At 50.8% G+C, this 18,354-nt stretch overlaps 1 protein-coding gene across 1 annotated transcript; it reads right to left on the bottom strand.

Annotated features, from left to right (window-relative positions):
- Nucleotides 1–69: 69 nt before the first annotated feature.
- Nucleotides 70–13,535, bottom strand: AIRE (autoimmune regulator). The gene is given in 15 exon segments (XM_020975469.2): nt 70–466; nt 1,473–1,541; nt 2,644–2,740; nt 3,640–3,764; nt 6,120–6,308; nt 6,528–6,618; nt 7,648–7,763; nt 8,663–8,743; nt 9,238–9,386; nt 9,641–9,754; nt 12,150–12,221; nt 12,460–12,545; nt 12,547–12,613; nt 12,798–12,972; nt 13,386–13,535. Coding segments are annotated over 15 exon segments (1,662 nt in total). The 3' UTR covers nt 70–385.
- Between the last annotated feature and the right edge of the window lie 4,819 nt (nt 13,536–18,354).

Raw genomic sequence — 18,354 nt, 5'->3', positions numbered from 1 at the left:
TCTCCCCTGCGTCATGAGCCTCTGACTCAGATTTTTATTCCTTTATTTTATTTGTCTCATTGATTTTTATCCAGGATCAGGTGGTGCCTCCCTCCTCAGCCATCCACCTTTGTCTCTTCCACTCACTCCATCCCCTCCCCCTCCCCCCATATCTCCTCCCGAAAAGCACGGAAATGAGTAATCTTGAATAAGTAAATGAGTACTTTTGTCCCATGGCACGACACAGCCAAACACTGGCCATTGTTCCTGCATTCAGAGGGTGCTCAAGAAATCTGCAGATTGCTGGACACGCTTGTGGGAAAGAGCCCAGGACCTCTCAAGACGTCCATCACCGCCATCTGTCTATGTTCTTCCTTGGCTGGCTGGGCTCCATTTTTATAGGGCATTAAGAGAAAAAGCTCTGGGCCTCAGAGAGGGGGCGTGACATATTCTGGAATGCCCACTGTAGGATTCCATCAAAGGAATTCTGGAAGACAGAGCCCCACCATGCTCTCAGGGGGTTCAGGGAAAAGGTGATGCCACCCACCTGCCTCCCTCTCAAAAAAGGCTGCCTGCCTAATAGATAAAGCATTGGCACCCTCAGCCTAGGAGTGGGGGTTGGAGCCCCATCTGAGAAGCAGCCAGGGCTTAGTGGGTAGGGTGCAGCATTTGGAGTCAGGGACAAATCCTGGGTGCAAATTCTACCTCAGACACAGTAGCTGTGGGATGCTCAGCAACTCACTGAACCATGCTCAGCCTCAGTTACCTTCTTTGTAAAATGAGAGGGTTGGGCCTCTAAGGCCCTTTCCAGTTCTAAGTGTAGGATCCCATGATTCTAGATCTTCATGGGCACCATGAAGGACACATGGTCCTCCCTCTAACCCATCCCTCCATTTCAGCCCTGCCGTGACCTCATCCCACCTGAACAACAGCTAACTAGATGTAGGAACTGTCCAGGCATTCTCTGAACTTCCAAGTTCTAGGACAGTAAGAATTTTCTATTCCTCCATACCAAGAAGACTAGGTGGATATAACTAGTAGGGCCCTTTAAGACCCCTCAGTCCAGCCCCCTCGTGTCACAGGTGCAGAGACTGAAGTTCAAAGAGGTACCCTGGGAGCATTGATTCAGAGCTGGAAGCAACCTTAGCCATCATCAGGTCCAAGGACCTTATGTCACAAAGTCTTATGTACGAGAGGATGAGAGGTAGAAGGGCTGAACGTGACCCAGGCAGGTGCCTGGCTGAAGAACTGGATTCACAGAATAATAAAGCAATTTCAGCCTTAAGGGCGGTCTCTAGTGGAGTGCCCCAGGGATCTGTGCTGATACCTGGAGTATTTCACGTGTTCAGCACTGACTTGGATGAAGGCACAGAAGGGACACATCTCCATGTGAGATGACAGTCTGGATTGAGGGCAATCTCAAAGGGCTCTGAGTCAAATCCAATAAGGTGGAATTCGCTAGGGGCTAACATGGGACTCCACAGGTCAGTTACCTCTCCCAGAAGTGAGTCCAGCTCATCTTTGTTCAGAATGGTCTCATTCCGGGAAGAATCTCCACTCACCTGGGTTGGAGAGAAGGGCAATGTTAGCCATGTTTCAAGTGGTAGTTAGGGCTAAGGCAAAATGTTTTCCCAGGACACCACCCCAGCTAGCAGCCTGCCCAGAGGCCCTTGTCCTGGCCCTCCCTGGAGGACTGCTAGCCTCTGGTCCTGAGGGGTTGGGGCCAGTGTATACTTCCTGCCACAGGAGGGGAGAGGGCTACTTTTTCTAACCCTCTTTCCCTTCCCACCTTGGGGCTGGCTCCACAGACTCAAAGGGGCTTTGTTCTTAATTCCCTTTGAAAGTCTGGGGAGCCCTGTGGGTCAGGGAATCTAGAAAGCTGGCAGTTTGAATATAGGGTTATTTAGGTCAGTTAAGAGCTGCTAGGTGGCACAATAGATAGAGTGCCTGCACCAGAGTCAGGAAGACTCATCTTCTGAGTTCAAATCTGACCTCAGGCACTTACTAGCTGTGTGACCCTGGGCAAGTCTGTTTGCCTCAGTTTCCTCATCTGTAAAATGAACTGAAGAAAGAAATGGCAAGCCACTCCAGTATCTTTCCCAAGAAACCCCAAATGAGGTCATAGAGAGTCAAACACAACTGAAAAATGACTGAACAATGACAAAGTTGGGGCAGATAGGTGGTGCAGTGGATAGAGCACTGGCCCTGGAGTCAGGAGGACCTGAGTTCAGATCTGATCTCAGATACTTGACGCTTACTAGCTGTGTGACCTTGGGCAAGTCACTTAATCCCATTGCCTACAAAACAAAACAAAACAAAAAAACAACAAAGTTGTCAGTTAATGAAGATATTAATCAGTGTCTTCTGGATTAACTTGAATTCCAGAAAGGAGGCTTGGACCCACTTTAGTCAAGGTCCATTCTTGAACCTCCCAGCTTCCCTTCATTTCCAGTGGACAATGGCCTGTGAAGCCATGTGCAGGGTAAAGCCTGAAGCTTCCTCTGGCTCCTGGGAGGGCATCAGGGGAACCTACACAGTGAATGTCTTAGCATTGCCCTTGTTCACACGAGGGATTTCTTAGACCTTTCATAGGCCTATAGGCAAGGATTAGGAAGAAGTCTCAGCAGATTGATAAACTTGGTAATGGCTGAGGGCCCCACTGACCTTCACAGATTCCAGGGATGAGATGCTAGAGCTCAGAGTTTCCTCTCCAGGAGTGAGGGCAGGGTCTTGTGAACAGAGTTTGCACTTGACGACCCCCCTGGAATAGGAGGAAAGGACAGAGAAGGTAGAGATGCTTCCTGCGTGGCTGGGTAGAGGGTGGGGTGAGCTGGGCTTGTGGCAGGACACACAGGGGCAAAGGAGAGCAGAGGCTCAGGTTTCCCCACATTAATGTTTCCATTCCTGTGGAAGGGCTCGGTTTACCAAGCCCAAGTTAACTAGGTTTGAAGAGTTTGTCCCAGGTGAGTCTCCTGTTTCTGCAGGACAACCTAGATCAACTCTGATGTCTTTTTTTAAAAAAAATTTTATTTATATCATTAAATATTTCCCAATTACATTAAAGTTTTAACATTCATTTTTTAAAAATTTGAGTTCCTAAATCTCTCCCACTTCTCAAGAAGGTTGCTTTTTGGCTAGGGTTAAGTGACTTGCCCAAGGTCATACAGCTAGAATGTGTCAAGTATCTGAGGCCAGATTTGGACTCAGGTCCTCCTGACTCCAAGGCTAGAGCTCTATTCACTGTTCCACCTAGCTGCCCCTCTGATGTCTTTTTAAGCTCTGACATTCCGCTCTACTTTGGTGTCCCATTCCCTGATACAAACCCAGTCCCTGATCATGTCCACTGGGCCCTGTCCTTCCCTCTGGACTGTAAATTCCAAGGTTACTCCTTAATCTCTTCCTTCCTAACTTAAATTCTCATAGTGATTCCCATGAAGATGTGAATGCCTGACACCCAAAGGAATGCATCTCTAAAGGCAAAATCTCAGCCTCCTTCTAGCAGGTTAGGAGGTGTGCTTAAGGTGCCCAACATTCCTAGAGATCAGAGATCTCAGGGGCTCTAAGAAAGTCCCTCCTTGGTCCCCAGTGGTGTCTTGCGAGGGTTTCCTTCCAGCAGGCTTGCTTTGGCCAGCAGCGCGGCATCGCCCAGACCTCACTCACCCTGTCCTGCTGGAGTTGGCTGGGAAATGACAGCACCAGTGGAAGGCCCTGGAGCACTGGACACAGCGAAGCACGTCTTCACTTCCTTGGCAGACCTCACACCTCTCCTCAGCCAAGTGCTTCGGCTACAGAGAGATCTCATCACCAGGAGGGCAGCGTAGGAACTTTAGCCAGGCAGCACAGCACGCCCCCTCCTCCCATCTCACCCCCAACTGCCAATGCTCTCCTCCCTGTGATTGCTCCTCCAAGGAGAGAGCCTGCCAGAAAAAAGACAGCTGGCAGTGAATTGTTGTGTCTCTGAGACCATAGCACTCTCCCAGAGAGGCCCCCATTCGGGAAATTCTGCAGGTATAACTCCACAATATACAATGATGTTGCATGGAAGGAACTGCCTCCTTTTCTATCTGTGCATTGCTCTTACTAAAAGAGGCCAGGAAAGGACATTTGGGGTGAAAGATAAAGAAAAGCAGCCTGACACTGTGCCGAGAGAAGATGGAATCAAAGCAGCCCCTCCCTTCCAGATTGAGAGAGCTCCTCAGAAGGAAAGAAGGATGGGAGAGATTGCATCTGCTGTTCTGAGTGGTCCCAGGTTAAGCTCTAAACTGACTGCCACACTGCTAACTCAAGCCTTGACTGACATCACCGCCCTCCTCTCTCCTCTGAACTGGAGGGCTGAGTACCAAACTCCTCCCAATGCTTTTCTTTACAGAGGGCAGAAACTGGACTCTCAGCTCACTCCACTTTGCATCTGCTTCTCTGCCTGCTTTCAACTCCTAGGTGCCTGAGAGGTGAGTTGTAGCTGTGTGAGCAGCCCTCTGGAGCTTCCAGCATGAGGGCAAGGACAGGCAAGCTAGTCCTAGCCTAGGAAGAGAAGCCTGAAGAGAGTTGGGGGGTCTGGGGAGGGAGGGCAGTGCCACATCCTTTATAATGCTACAAACCAAACCTTTGGTAGCTTCTCATCTTGAAGCATAACTTCAGTCATAGTCAAAGAGTCTCCAAGGTCAGTTGAGCCCTCTCCAGGAAAAGTGGTCACCTGGCCTTGGCTTACAGCCCTGCACTGAGGAACAACCCACCACCTCCTGAGGCAGCTTGGGCCACTTGGCAGCGGAGGCGGGGGCAGGGCACAGATTCTCATGGGAGGCCAGTCCTTCCTCAATCAAGCCTTCATTAGCCTTTGACTACTTCTACCCATAGCTCCTCTGGGGCCAAACAGAACCAGCCTAATCCCTTGTCTTCATCCATCCTTGCTCCTCCAACACTTGTGGTCAGTGTCCTCAGGTCCCATTCTCCCCCTCCTTCACCCCTTCCTCCTCCAGCTAGTGTCCTCTTCTCCAACCGAGCATGCCATTTGAGGTTTCTAGGTCCCTCCAGTCTGGCTGTCTTCCTCTGGACACTCTCCAGCCAATCAATGCCTTTTTTTCTTTTTTTCCCTTTTTTTTTTTTTTTCGCTTTCTTTGGTGAGGCAGTCAGGGTTAAGTGACTTGCCCAGGGTCACAACTAGTAAGTGTCAAGTGTCTGAGGCTGGATTTGAACTCAGCGATCATTACTTTTCTTAAACTATGGTGCCCAGAACTGACCACAGCCCTTCACCTGTGGTCTGACCAAGGCAGAGGACAGCTCTCACCTCCCTTGTCCTGGACCCCATGCTTCTCAATGCAGCCTCAGCTTGAGCTGCAATTTCAGTTAGATCTGAAGTCCCCAGAAACCTGGAATCTCATTCAGATGAACTACTGTCCAGTCACACCTCCCCCCTCTCATATTTGTGAAGCTGGATTTTTAAACTCATGTGTAAGAGTTTAGATCAATCTCTTTTAAATCTCTGGGGACATAAAGACAGAAGGAAGACTATTATTAGCTCTGGCCCAGTACTCTTCTGGATTCCAATTGTGTCGTCAATCAATCAATCAACATTTGTCACCGTCAGTTCAGTTCTCCCCCACAGCTTGGTGGCATTTGAAAGGCTGTCCTGTGCTGGAGGCCTCGGGCTTAGCCTGATTGGCTCCTGGAGGATTCCAGGGGGAGACCTATCAGCCAGGAGATGTTCCAGAATGGAACAAGCTGCCTTAGGAGGTAGCGGGTGCCCCCTCTTGTAGTTCTGTGAGCAGAAGAATCCGTCCTTGTGGAGGATGTAGTGGAGGACCTTCTGGCTCAGGTGTGGGTTGAACAAGCTGGCTGCTATAGTCCATGACAGCCCTGAGGGTCTGTGGGTCTAAAAGGCCTGGGCTGCTAGCTTCTGAAGGGATGGCTTTGTTTAACTGTCCTTTGCTTTGGTCATTAGTAAGCCCCTGGCCAGCACCTGCTGGCTGCCTAAAACTACCATCCAGATGAAACGACAGAGAGGGAGGAAAAGGTAGGAGGGTCTAGAATGCTGGGGATAGGCCCAAGCTGCTTGAAGGAGCCAGACCAAGCCCAGAGAGTTAGGGTGGCTGCAGAAAAGGACTGGAAATCCACAGCTTGTGACCTTGCAGAATCTCACTCACCTGTTGCCTCTCGGGCCCTGAGTTCTGCAAGGGCTGGCAGGTGCCCAGAGGATGTGCTGACATCAGAGATGGAGAAGAAGCAGGGGGAAGAGGCTGCTTGAAGGTGAAAGGAGCCTCTAGGCCTGGGGTGGGCTCCTGGAGGGGGTCCCTTGCCTGTGTTCTAGCTGGCCTCAGCCCAAGGAGAGCCTGCTTGGGAAGAACAGGAATGTCCAGTTCTAAATGTTAAATGACCTATTTTGGACAGTGTCAATGAAAGGGAAAACCGATCCTCAAGCTGACTTTTGGGTTATGACGCCCACCAACTTTTGGGTTTGGGGAGAGATAATCAGGACCATGGACAAGGCAACTGCGGGAGAACAGAGAACTCACATCCCTGCCGATTTGAGGGGCCTCAGTTCAGTTGCATACCAGAGTCTCTGGGTGGAGGGCTCTGTCTTCCCCAGGATGCCCATCCTGGCGCACCTTCCCAACTATGCAGCACCCACACCGCCACATGCCACTGGAAGCAGAGTCTCCCAACAGGCAGAAGAGCACAGAGAAGGGGGGAGAAGGGAGAGTCCATTTACCAGTGTTTCCCAGAACCCCCTTTTCCCAAACTGTCTATTTTAGGAAGTTAGAAATGACATTTTTGGTCACAGAATTATAGTCTCAGGGCTGGCAGGGGCCCCAGAGGTGTCTAATCCAACCCTTACCAGAAAGAAACCTCCTTAGCAGACCCTTCCACTTCTGGGCTCTTAGGGAGTTGTTTCTGACATCCAGCCTTAATTTGTATTATTGCTAAACCTCCCTGCCTTGGCCTCACGGCCCCACACCCACACCTCTGGTTTTGTCCTCTGGGCCCAAGGAAAACAAGCCTCCACCTGCCTCCTCAGGTTAGCTCTTCAGCCACTTGATGACAGCTGTCATGCTCCCCAAGGTGACTTGCACTCGGTACCCTTGACTATCCTGCTTGCTCTCCTTGGAGCACTTCCAAGCTTATCAATGTCCTTCTCAACTGGTGCCCAGGACAGACCACAGGCCTCCAGATGGGGTCTGACCAGAGCACAGGCCAGCCAAACGCTTCCTCCCTGGTCCTGGAGGCAGCTTAAGAACTCACTAGCCTTTTCAGTTGTCATATTATAGTGCTGGTGCCTACTGGACTTGTAATCTATTACTCTTTCCTCCCCACCCCCCAGCCCATCTTCTTCAGATGAACTCTCCCTATATCCTCTGGGCAAGATGCACTGCTGTCCAGCTAAGCCTTTCCCCCTCTGGCTGGGAGGTGTTTATAGGGTGACTTGTGATGATACGCTCACCCTAGGATGCCCCCAAGCCCCCATTTGTCATGCCAAAGAGTGGTTAGGACCATGGCCAGTTGGGCAAATCATACCCCACCCCCTTCATTTTCCTCCTCAGTATGATGAGGAGGTATATGAAGGAATGTCCAAGGTTCTTCCCAGTTGCCAGGCTCTCTGAGCATGGGATTGACCTGGTAAGCAGAGCCAGGGGACTGTGGACCTCCTAGGCTCTGGCTCCCTTGGGCTCCTACCTGGGAATCTCTGTCAGTGGTGGCTCTAGGCAGGCCAGGTGGAAGGCCCGGGGACAACCGTCACAGCAGATCAGTTCCCCTCCGTCTCTGCACACAGCACACTCATCATCATTCTTCTAAAGCCGGGAGGAACCGAAAAGCCAGTCTTGCTCCCTGCTCCAGTACCCTCCTCCCTGCTTAAGCACAAGTCTGAGCCAGAGAACCCAATCTGTTGGGGCAGCAGGGGCAGGGCTGCGCAGGCTTGGTCATATGGTCTAAGGGGTCCATCTCACCTCCTCCCCCAACCCAGTGAACCATGTCCTGTTCTTCAGCCTCATCTCTTCTCGCCTGGGAGCCCGTGCCCACCAGCTTGCCTTACCGCCCTTCAGGGTCTTCCCAAAGCGGTGAGCTGCTCACATAATCCTGTTAATAACTCATTCCCTCTGCCCCCCCATCACAGAATGTCAGAGCTGGAAACTCAGAGGCTGTCTACTCTACTGTATCCTTCAGAAAGGGGTCACTCAGCCTGCATTTGGAGGAGATGCTCACCCCCTTCTCAGGCAGCCCACACCACGCTGAGACAGTTCTCATTGTTAAGTCTTCTCTGACATCCAGGCTGCAGCTTTCCCCTCCCACCTCTCCAGGCTTCTGGCTCTGCCCTGGGGGAGGGGGGCTAAGTGGAACAAAGCTGATCCCTCCTTCCTAATACAGCCCTTCAGATTCTTGAAAATGGCCATTCATCCAAATTAAAGTGTAGGTCTCCTGAGGGGATGTCACTGCCAATCTTAGAATTGCCATCTTTCGACGTGAAGTCATGCCCATTCTGGGCCTTATCGGGGCTCTCCAATGTCCTTCCAGCCCCTCAGTTAGAGTAGGTTAGAATTCTGTTAGACTCACTTACCTCGCTGTTCTTTGCACCTGAACCCAACCCATTTCGCCTCTGCCAGGGGCTGGGAAGCCTGGTGGATGGAGCAGGGTAGGGGAGAAGGAGAAGGGGACAAGAAAGGGGAGGGGGAAGGAGGGAGCCTGGGTTTACCTGGTGGATGTGCAGCTCTGGGGGCTGGGCTGGAGCAGCAGGCACGCTGTTCTGTTGGCTCAGCTGCAGCTCTGCTCTGCCCTGGAGGTGGAAAACCAGAGGGTCCTCACCCATCGGAAGGTGTGCTCTGCCCTAAGTCATTGCCTTCTGCACTGGGCAAAGCTCCGTCATTCTAGCAGTTCCGTGAAAAGACCCGCTGTGGTGCCCAGGCTGCAGATGTGATGGGGACAAAGAGAAACTTTAGTGGTGCCCAAGGTGGCCTTGGGGGCCTCAGAGGCAGCACACGGATGAGGAGAGGCCAAGGGAGTCCTGAGAATGGTGAGTGCTGTTTGCCCCCACAGTCACACTGTTTCTGTCAGGCCCTAGCAGGGATGGTCTCTGGTCGGGGACCTGGAAGTCACTGAGGGGCTCCAGGAGCTCAGTGAACCTCTCCTCCCAGGCAGCTCTGGGACTGCCCCTGAGGCTTCCCAGCTCCTGATCAGCGCCCTCGGCCCTTGAAGTGGGGCTGCTGTTGGGCAGCGCAGGTGAGAGGGGAGTAAGACACTGCATACTCGGACAGGGGCTGCTAACCTCACCTCCGCAGGCCTTATGTTTTGGGGTGCTTGGGTAGCTTTGGTTCGTGTTGGTGGCTTTGGACTTCTTGTTTTATTCTTTCCGCTGGGCTCCTCAAACTTGCCTGGTGTATAAAACTCTCCCCCAACTTGGATACATTTCTTGGAGCCTCCTGGAAGGAAGGCCTGGGGTCAGGTGAGGGCTGGATTGGGGGCCATGCCCCCTCTGGGCACTATGGGTACTCTGTCCCCATGTCAGCTCTCTTGGTCACAGGTCTGATGCAGGATGACTCTAGTGGCCGGCCACCCCGTCAGCTCAGAGCCAGACCCTTTTCCCCCTCTTTGGCTCTAAGGACAAGATGGCCAGAGGGGCTCATCCCTCCTGCTTCAGTTACTCTTCAGGCCCTGCCCCCCCACAAAAATCTACCTGACTCAAACACCTGTTTGATAAGGACACCCTCCACTGCCCCACAGGTGCCTGGGAGCTCACTGGACGACACAGCCACAGCCCTCTGGACTGATGCAGACACACTCCGAATTCCTGTGGGGCCAAGAGATAAGACACCTGTCAGTCTGCTCCTGCACTAAAGCATGTACCTGATCTGAACGCTTTCTATGCACAATCTCCCCCTACATCTATCATACTCCTATCCTCCATCCTCACTGCAATCTCCAATTCCCTCCATCCCTCATTTCTTCCCTAGCCCATGACTCTTGCAATGGCTACACCCTCCTCTCTTCCCCTTTGACTCCTTGGTGAACCGGCTCATCTCTCTACCACCCTCTTCTCTTGAGTCCATCGCCCTGTTCTTTTTCTGATCTTGCCCTGTCAAGCTTCAGTCTTGGATCATTCCCACCATTCGAGGCTTGCAGCCCAGCTTATGTACTACAGAATGATGCTGGAGAAAATCACAGACCCATTCATAACAATTTTATTTTACGTAATATCAGCTTGGCTCTTACTGCAGCAAGGCAATTCTTTTATACTTTAATTGATTCACTCTCTCACTCACCTCAGCAGCTTTTCTAAACCTTCTTTTCTTTCCCTGGACCCTCTCCCTTCACCCTATCAGCTGGAAACTCACCTTGTACTTTACCAAAAAAACCTGAGACCATTTACCAAGACCTTCCCTTTCTCCTCCCTTCTTCCTCCTCTCACAACCTCTTGGCAGCATCCCCCACCCTCACCTTTATTCCTGTCTGTTATGAAGAGGTTAACACCCCTTCCCCAAGGCCAATCTTTTCCCATGTATCCTTAATCCCGTGCCCTTCTATCTTTTCTAGCAGATGCCCATTCTCTCATCTTCAGTTTCTCATTTACTGACTCCATCACTGCTGCCTACAAATATGCCCATGTCTCCCTCTTTCTCAAAAACCCCTCCCTAGACTCTACCACCCCTGCTAAATATCATCCTCTATCTCCCCTCTATTTCTCACTTGGACTCCTAAAAAAGCTGCCAACAGTTTGTATCTCTTCTCTCACTTCTCCCACCTTTGTGACGGGGCTGCTGACCTCAGCATTCAGCTGAAACAGCTTTCTCCTAAGTTACTTATCATTATCATCATTGTCATCGTCATCATCATAGTCATTGTCATCATCATCGTCATCATCATCATTGTCATCATCATTGTCATCCTCATCCTCATCATCTCTTTCCCTCTCTCTCTGTTTCTCTCTGTCTCTGTTTCTCTCTCTCTCTGTCTCTCTGTCTTGTCTCTCTCTGCCTCTGTCTCTCTTTCCTCTCTGTCTTTGTCTGTCAAGAACACTGTTAGATTCTGTTTATGTTTAATAAATGCTTATTGACTGACAGGCTGACTATTGAGCATTTCAGACTGGATGCCCTGGAGACATCATTCCTTTCCACACACTGCCTATCAATCCACTTGTTCAGTCATTTTTCAGTCGCGTCTGACTCTTCTGGACCCCATTTGGGGTTTTCTTGGCAGAGATACTAGAGTGGTTTGCCATTTCCTTCTCTAGCTCATTTTCCAGATAAGGAAACTGAGGCAAACAGGATTAAGTGACTTGCCAGGGTCATACAGCTAGTAAGTATCTGAAGCCAGATTTGAACTTGGGGAAGATGAGTCTTTCTGACTCCAGGCCTGGCACTCTATCCACTGTGCCACCAAGCTCTGCTCATTTTGCAAGGAACTGAGGTCTGGGGAGGATGGACATCAGTCAGATTGCCCAGGATTGGCCCATGCCTGCTCTCCTCAGGGTCCACACTCTTCAGTTATGCTCAAATGAGTTTTCACTGAAACCAGTGCTCAATTCAGTGACTAACAACAAGGTAGGGGCAGCTAGGTGGCACAGTGGATAGAGCACTGGCCCTCGAGTCAGGAGGACCTGAGTTCAAATCTAGCCTCAGACACATAACACCTACTAGCTGTGTGACTCTGGGCAAGTCACTTAACCCCAACTGCCTTGCCAAAAAAAAAAAAAGGTGAATTCAGAAATAGAGAATGATTCTCCTGACAATAACCTGCAACATCTTTTTGTAGAATGTGAATTAGCTATCTGCCACCCCCATCCTCATTCAAACTGCCTGAGCTTCGAAACTGACACTTATTAGCTGTATGACTCTGTGACTATTGCTGAATCTCTCTGAACCTCAATGTCCTCTTCTGTGAAATGGGCATAGTGAGGACCTAAGGAAGCCATGTTTGTAAAGAGCTTGGCAAACATGAGCTGTCCTGGGTGTGTTGGTGACTTGGGTTAAGGGCCCATGGGGCACAGCTATCTCAAAAGCCCTTGCTGTCTGCTCCCCCCCCCAACCATGGTACTGCAGGCAGACATTTGGGGGTACCAGCTCAGTCTAGCCTCACCCCTGAAGGAGGATTCTCACACCCAGCATGGGCCTGGTCATGGCGGATGGGGAGTGGGAGTATCCCACAGGAGCTCTTGAAAGGGTACACTTCAAAGAGGCTTCACTCACCGTTTCCCAGAGGAAAGCGTGGGGGCTCTGGGTTTTCCGGCTTCTTGAGGGGCTTCACCTTGTGGGGGGGCCCTGCATAGTAATAAGAAGGTAAATTGCCTCCTAGGCAGAGATTGGGTCTAATGGGGAAAAGGTGGGGGGCAGTGGGACCTGAGCATTGCATAGCTGTAGACAGAGCCTCCTAAGGCAGGGTGTGCTCACATCAGGTGGGGATGGACCACCAGGGAAACCAGGACCTGGGACTAGGGCAGCAGGGCCACAAAGGGCCGTGGGACCACCAGGCACGTTCAAGAATCTTTCTGTCACCCACCCGGACTCGAAGCACTTCTGAGGGACTGGGAGGCTGATTGAGGGGACTCCTTTTCTTCAAGGCCCTTCCTCTTCCCCTGGAGTCTGTGGGTGCTTGAGACCTTCAGGCTGACTGGGGGTTTCCTCCCCCTTGTGGCCTCGGCTGAGGTCCACATCTGCGAGACAAGGGACCTCCAAGTGAGCTGGGAGCAGGCAGGGCTCTCTGGTGGAATAGTTCCCCTTCCTCTGGCCCCTCACATGTAGAGGAGGAAGCCAGGATCCATAGAGGTGAGACAGGAGCTGGCACTGCCAGGGCAGTCATCTGGACAGAGGGAGGCCCCCAGACCACCCTCCCCTCACCTTTGGGGAAGCTGCTGTGAATGGCTTGTAACCTCCCATATCTCTCCAGGTTGTAGTCCTTAAACAACACGGTCCAGAAGCTGCGTATGGACGCCGAGTCCCTCCCCAGGAGCCAGCTGAGCAGGGCATGGAGGGCCTTGTGGCAGCCGTCCTTTTCTCTTAGACTCTGAGTCTCCTAAAAGGAAGCACGTATGGCATCGCAATGGGCATGGGAAAGTCTGGGCATCTTTTCCCAATTTTCCCCTATCTTGTAACCATTGAATTAGAAATGACTTTGGAGGCTATTGAGCCTCCAAAGCTGGGGAAACTGAGGCCCAGAGAGGAAAGGAACTTAGCCAAGGGCAAGTGGGGCTGACCCCCCTCGACTCCTGGTGGGGAGAGCCTGGGTCCCAACATGAACCTCCTAGGCCTTGAATGGGCAGTGGCAGCATCAAACTCACCTTTGATGATTGGGGATGGGAGGGGTGAGGAGCAGGCTTCCTTCATAGGTTTTTCATCCAGCATCAGGGCACAAGGAGGTGTGAGAGACCTGCAGACCTCAAGGCCTAAAGCTCCAAAATGCAAGGCTCAAAGTCTCCCTTCTCCTACCTTGAACTTGTCCTCTGTGATGACGTCATGATCCGCCAGGCCGTGGAGCAGTGGGAAAGTGTCATCCACCGCCATAGAGATCTCCGTTCGGTAGAGTTTCAGGAGCTGCCGGACATCTGTCTCCCCTGAGGGTCTGTCTGAGCTGGACATCCTGAGAGAGGCAGAGGCAGATGGGACAGAGAGCTAGCTGACCTGTTGGGCTTCTCTAGTCAACTGAGGAGAGAAAGAGAGAGAAAGAGAGGGAGAGAGAGAGAGAGAGAGAGAGAGAGAGAGAGAGAGAGAGAGAGAGAGAGAGAGAGAGAGAGAGACAGAGAGAGAGAGGAGGGAGAGAGACAGAGAGAGAGAAAGAAATACATGAGCAGAAAGAAATACAGAAACAGGAGACAAAGAGAAGAAATATGGATACAAAAAGAGACAGAGACACAGAGAGAAATACAGAGATAGAAACAGAAAGAGATACAGAAGAAATACAGGGGCAGAAAGAGAAATACATAAGAGAAAGAGAGGGAAATGCAGAGACAGAAGGAGACAGAGAGAAGAAATATGGACACAAAAAGAGACAGAGAGAAATACAGAGATAGAAACAGAAAGAGACATAGAGAGAAACAGAGGCCAAGAAAAAGGATGTTTCCATCACCTTACTTGGAGGCAGATCAGGTACACTTCTGTCCCCATCCAAGTTGGTGCTATTTCTACCCCCCCTTCCCCCTCCCTACCCTGCTGGACTCAGGAAAGGCCTTGTGAGGGTCAGCTTGTCTGTCTCTTTGTCTCTACCTGTCTCTTCTCTCCTCTGCTCACCTGGCCTTGGTATCAGCCACCGCCAGCTGGGCACAGGTGGGCTATTTGACTCCTGGCAAGTGTCTAACCTTCTTTCTGCAGTAAGACCAGCCAGGATCTTGGCAAAGTAAGATGGGTAGGATGAGCCCGATGGCACCTGAGCTGCCCCCCTTGTCTCCTGATTCCTGTGTTATTATACCCAGTTCCATTCATGGAAAGAACAGAAATACCCCCAACAGAGGCACCAATTGGGATTCCCAGGAGAGCTTCTGAATTTAGGGGTGTGACTGAGTCTTGGAGGAGGTCTGGAGTATCCAGGAGTAACCTGGGGGCTTTCCCAAGTCATGCTTCTGAGGCTCCGAGTGACGTTTACAATTCCATGCAAACATGAATTGCTTGGTCAGCATCAGTGACAAGCATCCCAGTGAGCAGGCAGGGCTGGCCTGGGTGAATTCACTTCCCCTCCCTGATGCTGCCCCCACCCCCACCCCCAGCCCTGGAGGGAGTCCAGTTCAGTCTGGGGAGGACCTAAATAGAGCTGGGAGTGGGACCTCTGCTTCTGAGATCCTTAGCTCCATTTTTGAGATTTCTCTGCCTGGGTCTGGCTCAGATCAAGGGTCAGTGCCTATGGATGGCTCCTCAAAGGCCTGTGCTCAGCAGGGACCAGTTTCATGGCCGTGTGTGTGTGTGTGTGTGTGTGTGTGTGTGTGTGTGTGTGTGTGTATGAGCGAACATGAGCACGTGTATGACTTATGGGGGAGAGCATCAGTTCTTGTGCCATTTAAGATGGAGCCTGGGTATAAAAGAGGCAATAACCCTGATCCTAACCAAGCAAAGGGTTAGGACCCTCTCTAGGGTTGTACCGAGAAATCAGCGAGCGAGACCCAGACGTAATTTAAAATGTGGATTTATTAGCACGCAGCTGCAAGGGGTATGCACACCCAAATCAAGCAGCCCCGATCAGGGGTCGAGCTAGGGTTTTTATGGAAAAGAGCATGGGAAAGAAATGCCAGGAACACTGATGAGGTAATCCAAAGATGCAGGTGTCTTTGGGGGCTATGGATGGGAAAGTACGGGGAGTATACTGGACAGGGAGGGGGATGGATCTTTGGAGTCTGGCAGGAGGAAGAGTCCTTAGGCTGGCCAAGGACACCCCTCTCCCTCTGTCTTGATGAGAGAATGCTCTGCAACAAGGGAAAGCTTTCTCACAACACAGGAACTTACTAAGGAATTGGGAGGCTTCCAGAGACATGATCTGAGGGCTGGGGCCTGAGCAGCTGTACCAGGGAGAGAGATAAGGGTGGTGCTGAGGCCCATGCATGAATAACTGCTAGGCACAACTGCTAGTGGTTGTCAGAGACAGTGTTTCTGAGACTAGGGAGAAATTGGGGCCCAAGTACAAGCACAAGCACCCGAGGACCTCATCATTACAGGTCAGAGATCACACAAACCAGACCAGGTGTCCTGGGCTCTGGTATAAACATAATTATCTAAAGCAATTATATTGCAAGCTTTCTTATCCATTTGCGTTGGAGGTATGGGCTGTGCTGAGCTATGCAAGAGTACATTTCACTATTGTTTAGATTTAGGAGGAAAGAGGTCTGGGGCGAGATTAAGCAGTAATTTCTGCTTTCCATGGCTTAAAGGGCCCTACTACCTAAAATGATAAAATAATATTCTGCATTATACTAGGACCCGCAGAGCTTCAGGGCTCTCAAGTGCCATCTTCCCGAATTCATAGCCAGCAGGGATCCCTTCTGCAGAAGCCCTGACAGGTGGGCACCTAGCCTCTCTTTGCACGTCTCCAGTGGTGGGGAGCCTACCACCCCCTGAGGCAGCCCCTTCCCACTGGGTGATAGGAAGTTTTCCTGACATCTAACTTAAGGTGGATTTTTTGAAATTCTTCCTCCCCCATTGCTTCTGGTTCTGCCCTCTGGGGCCAGGCAGACTGAGGACAACACCTTCTCCACATAACACCCTATGCATACTTGAAGACAGCTCTCCTGTCCCCCAAGAGTCTTCCCTTCTCCATCAGCCTATCCTCAGAAGGCACAGACCCAAGGCCCTTGACCATGCTGGCTGCCTTCTCTGGACAGTTTTCCAGCTTCTCAATGTCCTCCTTAAATCAAAGTGCCTAGAACTGAGCACCTGACTCCAGCAGGGCTCTGCCTGGGGCAGAGGACAGAGGGACTCTATCACCTCCCTATTCCTGGAAGCTCTGATGCTCCCACAAGCTTCCCTGGTTTCCGCATCACACTTTAGACTTGAACTTTTGAGGGGGAAATCCAGCCCTTTGCCCAGGGCCACTTCACTATCTTTCAGAGTTCACTGACACTGACTCAGTCATCCCATCTGCCAGCTCTATCAGGATCTGGGAATGAAAAGATGAAGTCCATCTGAGTCAGGTGGTCTGAAATTCACCCTGGGTGGCTAGGTATTCTCTTACTGTCTGTCTCCTTACCTATCTGAAGAATCCAGATGTATGAACTACTTCCTTCCATTTCAGTGCAAAGGGAGCTCTCCTCGGTAGAGAGGGGAGAAGCAAATGAAGAGCTGAGCAGCACTACCTCCTCTTCATCCTCCTCCTCACCTGGAGCATGGATCCCAATTCCTCCTTTGAGACTTCTCCTTCCTGTTAGAACCATGACCCTCCTGTTGACTGTAATCTGCCTCAGATTCCATCTCTCGTACATGTCTCTGAGAAATCAAAGTTGGCTGGTGAGTTCCCAGGGCAGCCGCATCTGCCTCCTTAGATGTCACCTCTTTCCCTTCCTTAATTATTATTTTTTTTGTTAGTTCACACACACATCAATGAAATTCAAGACTTAGTCCTAGACCAATTAAGTCTTGAGCCTGGTTTCATCAATCAATCCATAAACATTTATTAAGTACCTACTATGTGCCGGGTACTGTGCTGAGCTCTGGGAATACAAAAAGAGGCAAAAGACAGAAGCTTGCAATCTAATGGGGGAGACAAGATATGAAGAAATATATACAATGCAAGCTATATATAGCACAAAGAGGATATAATTAACAGAGGGAAAGCACTGGGATTAAGGGAGGTTGGGGGGGGCTCCCTGTAGGAGGTGAGATTTTTTTTTTTTGTGAGGCAATTGGGGTTAAGTGACTCACCCAGAGTCACACAGCTATTAAGTGTTATGTGTCTGAGACCAGATTTGAACTCAGGTCCTCCCGACTTCAGGACTGGTGCTCTATCCACTGTGCCACCTAGCTGCCCCAGGAGGTGAGATTTTAGTTGGAACTTAAAGGAAGCTAGGGAGGTCAGTAGTTGGAGCAAAGAGGGAGAGAATTCCAGGCTCTGGGGACAGCCGGAGAGAATTCCAGGAGCCAAGAACTTGAGGATCTTGTTGCTGTACTAACAAGGAAGCCCCTGTCACTGGATTGAAGAGTGTGCATCAGGGAGGAAGGTGGGAGGAGACTGGAAAGATAGGAGGGGGCTAGGTTATGAAGGGCTCTGAATACCTAAAGGCAGCTAGGCTGATAGAGTGCAGGGCCTGGGGTCATTAAGACCAGGATTCAGATTTGACCTCAGACACTTACTAACTCTGTGATCCTCGGCGAATCACCTAACCTCTACCTGCCTGTTTCCTTATCTGTAAAAATGGATTAGACTTTCCCTCACAAGGTTGTTGGGAGGACCAAATGAGGTATTATTTGTAAAATGCTTTTCCTAGTGCCTGGCACATAGTAGGTGCTTAATAAATGTGTGTTTCCTTCCTTTTATAGGAAAAACTAGTCCAGTCCACACATATTAGATGACGCTCCTAGCACACATTCACTGCCTCTGGACTAGTGAATTCCCTCTCACTGGAGATCTGCAAGCACGGGCTAGATGACCACCTGTCAGGCATGTTGTAGAGATATGGGTTGGATTGGAAGGATTCTGAGGTCCCTTCTGCCTCTGAGATTCAGTGATTGCGATAGACTATCTCAGCACCTTAACATGTCCTAAGACTTCCTAAGGTCACCGACTCCCTCCAGACTGTCTCTGACTCACTTTTTTTCTCACTTCTAGAGGACTTGTGCCCTTGAGGACTGTGGGGGGACTAAAGAGATGCTGTCACCCATGTCCTCCCCTGGGGAGGGAAGCCCTCTGTGCCCCAATATGTTTTCTCCTCAAAAGGAATCCTCGAAACTCTCTCTCTGCCTGCCCCTCCACCCCACATGTCCC

Source organism: Phascolarctos cinereus, unplaced genomic scaffold (assembly GCF_003287225.1).
Source record: "Phascolarctos cinereus isolate Bilbo 61053 unplaced genomic scaffold, phaCin_HiC Scaffold_5;HRSCAF=322, whole genome shotgun sequence".
In the NCBI taxonomy this organism is placed as follows: domain Eukaryota; kingdom Metazoa; phylum Chordata; class Mammalia; order Diprotodontia; family Phascolarctidae; genus Phascolarctos; species Phascolarctos cinereus.
This window is presented reverse-complemented; position numbering and strand designations above follow the sequence as displayed.